The sequence below is a fragment of the Gigantopelta aegis genome, chromosome 2 (genome assembly GCF_016097555.1).
Source record: "Gigantopelta aegis isolate Gae_Host chromosome 2, Gae_host_genome, whole genome shotgun sequence".
In the NCBI taxonomy this organism is placed as follows: domain Eukaryota; kingdom Metazoa; phylum Mollusca; class Gastropoda; order Neomphalida; family Peltospiridae; genus Gigantopelta; species Gigantopelta aegis.
The window spans coordinates 11998198-12002949 of record NC_054700.1 but is presented as its reverse complement, the minus strand read 5'-3'; the positions used below and the strand labels follow the sequence as shown (position 1 = coordinate 12002949).

Sequence of the window (4752 nt, the reverse complement as noted above, 5' to 3'; positions counted from 1 at the left end):
TCCGGGTATGCATTTTTTTTCCAACACATAAGATCCTTGTTTGAGTTGACTGTCCCTTTAACGACGCACTCATCACATTTTATTTCCGGTTATATGGCGTCGGACATATGGTCAAGGACCACACTTCATGGACTACTCTTTTCGATTAGCAGCAAGTGATCTTTTATATGCACCATCCCATAGACAACATAGCACATACCATGGCCTTGGGTACCAGTCGTGGTGCACTGGCTGAAGCGAGAAATAGTCCAATGGGCCTACTGACGGGGATCGATCCCAAACCGACCGGGCATCAAGCAAGCGCTTACCACTGGGCTACGTCTCGCCCCATGTTACTAGAAAATAATTTCTACAAAATCTAGTGTTCCTATCTAATTGTGTTGAGTGTATGAACATGGCATGATGAGTAAGAAGACCGCCACTCTAGGTTCGTCTTAAAAACATATCTCATAAAGCCAATAGACTCATAATTAAAATGAGAATTTGTTCACATAGATTAAATACTGAAGTTGGTAGGTATAAACATACTGAGAGGAACTATTGAAGCTGGTAGGTATAAAACTATTGATGGGATTGGGGATGAGTTCCATTTTATTCTTCAATATCCATGATACAAAATTTTAAGAAAGAAATGCATTTATAAGTTCCACTAATACAGATCGTGTCAGCAGCTGATAACCGTGCCGCATATTTAATACAAGCGAATATAATTATTAGATGTGTATTCTTATTAGAGAGAGAGAGAGAGAGAGAGAGAGAGAGAGAGAGAGAGAGAGAGAGAGAGAGAGAGAGAGAGAGAGAGAGAGAGAGAGAGAGAGAGAGAGAGAGTGAGCGAGACAGACAGACAGACAGACAGACAGAGAGAGACAGAGACAGAGAGACAGAGATTTAAATTATAGGTTAAACCAATGGAATTTTAATTTCTAGGAGAATATATATATATACAGTATAAGCTTCGTTTTCAAAAATGCAATATTTTACATAAACACATATTTAATCACATACTCACCCTCGTATGTTGACACTCAATATATGTTTTAATCACATAATTATTTGAATATTTGAGTCTATTTATATTATTTGTGTCAACTATTATAGGCATGTTTCTCTCTAATAACCAAATTATTTATATAGGACGTGTTTATTTAATATATCGATAATGGTTTTTAAAATAGTTTCTTTTAATATATATATATATATATATATATATATATATATATATATATATAATATACACACACACACACACACACACACACACACACACACACACACACACACACACACACACACACACACACACACATACATACATACATACATATATATATATATATATATATATATTAGATACATAGAGAATAATACACGAGTGGCCGTTAGATACCCTTTATCATACAACGTGTTGTTTTAAAATGTATCTAACGAGCGAAAGCGAGTTTGATACGTTTTTAAACAACGAGATGTAAGATAAATGGTATCTAACGGACACGAACGTATTATTCTATTTCTATATCCTTAAAAACCAGGTTTCAAGCAAATTTTAACATTTTTCAACTAGAAGTTATTTACAGTCTTTGCGCTTGTAGCTAACGTACGCGTCATAGACAAATGATTGTCAGGTTAACTATACGTCAAAATGTAATCGACTTCGATCGTGCAGGTTTTTCATTGGATGTATGGCATAGGTGACCTGTCTTATGTCTTGAAATTGTTAACACACGTAAATGTGTAAATAAGTAAATAACGAATGATGTTCTCACCAACGGGTGTGTAAGAAATAATATTAAATAAGATAACTTAAGAAACTATATCATAATAGATATAACAATAGTCTGAGAGAGAATTATATATTTTAATTTAGTGCTAAATCAGGATCTGGATAACAACAACTATAAACACTTAAATCATCCAAAATGCCGAGAAAAACCTAAACGAAAACATGGACGCATTTGATTAAAAAAAAACCTAGAGAATAATACCCTAATCTCTGAAGACACAAGAGAAGAAAAACACTTTTAAAACAAGCTAGACTGGACCTTTTTTTCTAAATATATAATAATCTGATGTCTATGGTGGAAAACCTCAATTGAAAATAGTTATTATTCGGTTCTTTCAGGAGTAGTTGTAAATCTAAAAACTATGTCAAGTACAAAAAGGTAAAGGATTGTGGAAATTCAATAACTTCTATTAGACAAAGAATACGTTAAGTTAGTCGGAGAAGCTAATATAAACACGTCAGTACACTGTTCTAGTGTATAACATACATTACATAGATTCAATATCCAAATATGAAATACATTTTTAATAAATAGTAAATTATTTTTAGAAACATTAATTATAGAAATAAGAGGCAAAAGTATATAGGTGTTTTTTTTAGTATAAAAAGAACAAAGACAATACATTGTAACAGTAAATATGCGATGCAATTAAAACTTTAGTGGAGAACGAAACAGACCACAGCCTTTGATATACCAGTCGTGACAAAATCAGTTAAACAGTGGAACAGTAGTTAAGGATCAGAAAGAAATTTTATAAAAGCTTTTTACCAAAATCTCTATTCCGCAGCATCTTGGCAAAATGATTGTGTCATTATTAAACAAATATCACTTTAATTTTAAGGGGCGGGATTTAGCTCAGTCGGTTGAGTGCTCGCTTCGGGTCAAATGCTGTGGTATGTGCTTTCCTGTCTGTGGGAAAGTGTATATAAAAGATCCCTTGCTGCATTAAGAAAAATGTCGCAGGTTTCCTGTTGACTACGAGTCAGAGTTACCGTCAGAGTTACCTCATGTTTGACATCCAACAGCCGATGATTAATTAATTAGTGGTGTCAGTAAACAAAACAAACATTTTTCAATTTTAACAAATTAACAGACAAAGAAGCTGAAGAATTAGAAGGGGAAATAAAATATACTTAAATATTTAGAATTTCTTAGAGCTCTAGAATCTGATGCATTTACTGTTGAATTCTTCCAAAACGTTTCGGTTGATTTAGGGCTTTACATATAGTTACACAATTAAAGAAATGTATCATGTACAAAAGCTACGTATTATAACCCAATAAACCAAAATAATTATTAAAATTGGTGATATTTAACCCTTTTAAACTGCACTTATAAAAAATGGTGTTGACCAGGGAAACAGCAAGTCTGGGTCCGAGAGGAAGGAGCTGACGGACAGGGACAAGTGGATCAAGCAGAAGTTTGGTGTCCTTGGACCCCACATTGCTCGGCTACACACCAGATCTGGTGTGAGTGTAAGTTAAACAGTTTTGACTCTGCTCTTTCACTCAAAGTTTTCTCTGGATTTTCTCTCTTTTATCATCTCTTTTTTAAACAGTCTTTTGTTTCTGTACACAGTTCTGTATACATCGTTCAATGTACAGTACAGTCTACAGGGAATAACAGTTTTGTAATAATTTTGTATTTTGTCAATTCCTTTTTTACTTGTATTTGGAGTTTTCATGTTTTTAGGTAGAGCCGTTGCTGCTTAGCTGCCCTGCTTGTGTGGTTGCCACCCCGGACCTAGTCGATGTCATCATCAAGGTTGGTCTCATCTCGCCATGCACCAGGGATTAATTGGCGATTCTCATCCTTGCGATCCAACAGAGCGTTCTGATCACCTGGATACCTGATCGTCATGATGTTGGTGGAGGCACACACAGGCAAGGACGACTGATTAGACATTCTGTTGTCATTGCTTGGGGGTGCTGAATAGACACTGGAACCGGTTAGCCAGGATCCCAAATACTCTCCTACTCCTAGGTTGTCTGTAATTGAACACCCTCTCATAATGGCCCATGTTGCGTTTGGAGAATGGTTTCATCAGCCATCTGCGGAGGGCAAAGGCATCATCTGCAATGATGAACCAGGGGGTATCCCTGGCATCGCCAGGAAGAGGGTCTGCTGGTGGTATGTGAATGGTTTCATCCCTGATGTGTTCCCTCAAATCACACTGGTTCCAGATCTGGGCATCTGAACATGAGCCAGAGGCACCAACTTTCACCCACATGAACTTATAATCAGCGTCAATCAGGCCGAGGAGGACTATGGAGTGATAGCCCTTCTTCAGTGGGAGTGTTGATGACATCCTCTGCATACTTAGCAATGATGGTCTCACACACTTCAAATACCTCTTTGGAGATGGCGTTGTGGGCGACCCTGAAGGAGTACATCAAAAAGTGGTGGCTGTGCCCGGTTGTAAGGTGTCTTGTGGTGATGGCCATCTTTAGTTCAGGAGGTAGTACCTTCCTGTACCACGTGTCCTTCTTCTGCAGCCAATATCTTGGAACATGGGTGGATCAACCCTTATGACGTTTCTGAAGCCAGCCACATCTTCCCTCCTCAAGTCCTCCATCAGCTGTTCATACATTCCAAACTGGGATCTGCGGCTGAGCCATTCCCTGACCCAGATGGTTCTCTCCATCCTCTGGCCTCTTCTTTTTCTTTCGCCTTGCTCCCACATGTAGAGAAGTATTCTATTTTTGCAGCACATCCCTGTTCAGTGCCACGGCGGCATCCATCAACTGATGTTGACCTGCATTCATGGTTGTTGTGAGTAGATATACAGCTCTCGAGACTGTCAGAATCTCAATGTTGTGACAGTCGGAGATGGTGGCCATATACACAAGATGTTGACACCAAGTCGAGGATGCCACCAACAACGTAGTAAAACGTAGCTACTCGTAGTACTGATACGTACTGATACGAACTGATACCAAGCAACACCTACCAAAACCTACTGAAACAAAAT

The 4752-nt window shown here is 37.7% G+C and overlaps 1 protein-coding gene across 1 annotated transcript; it reads right to left on the bottom strand.

Moving 5' to 3' along the window:
- Positions 1-3693: 3693 nt before the first annotated feature.
- On the bottom strand, positions 3694-4098 carry LOC121381094. Its single transcript, XM_041510208.1, has one exon. The coding sequence runs from the start codon at positions 4096-4098 to the stop codon at positions 3694-3696; it is 405 nt and encodes a 134-aa protein (XP_041366142.1).
- Between the last annotated feature and the right edge of the window lie 654 nt (positions 4099-4752).

Bases quoted from the DNA above. Each gene is read 5' to 3' on its own strand.
- LOC121381094 (XM_041510208.1), bottom strand. From the start codon at position 4,098: ATGCAGAGGATGTCATCAACACTCCCACTGAAGAAGGGCTATCACTCC.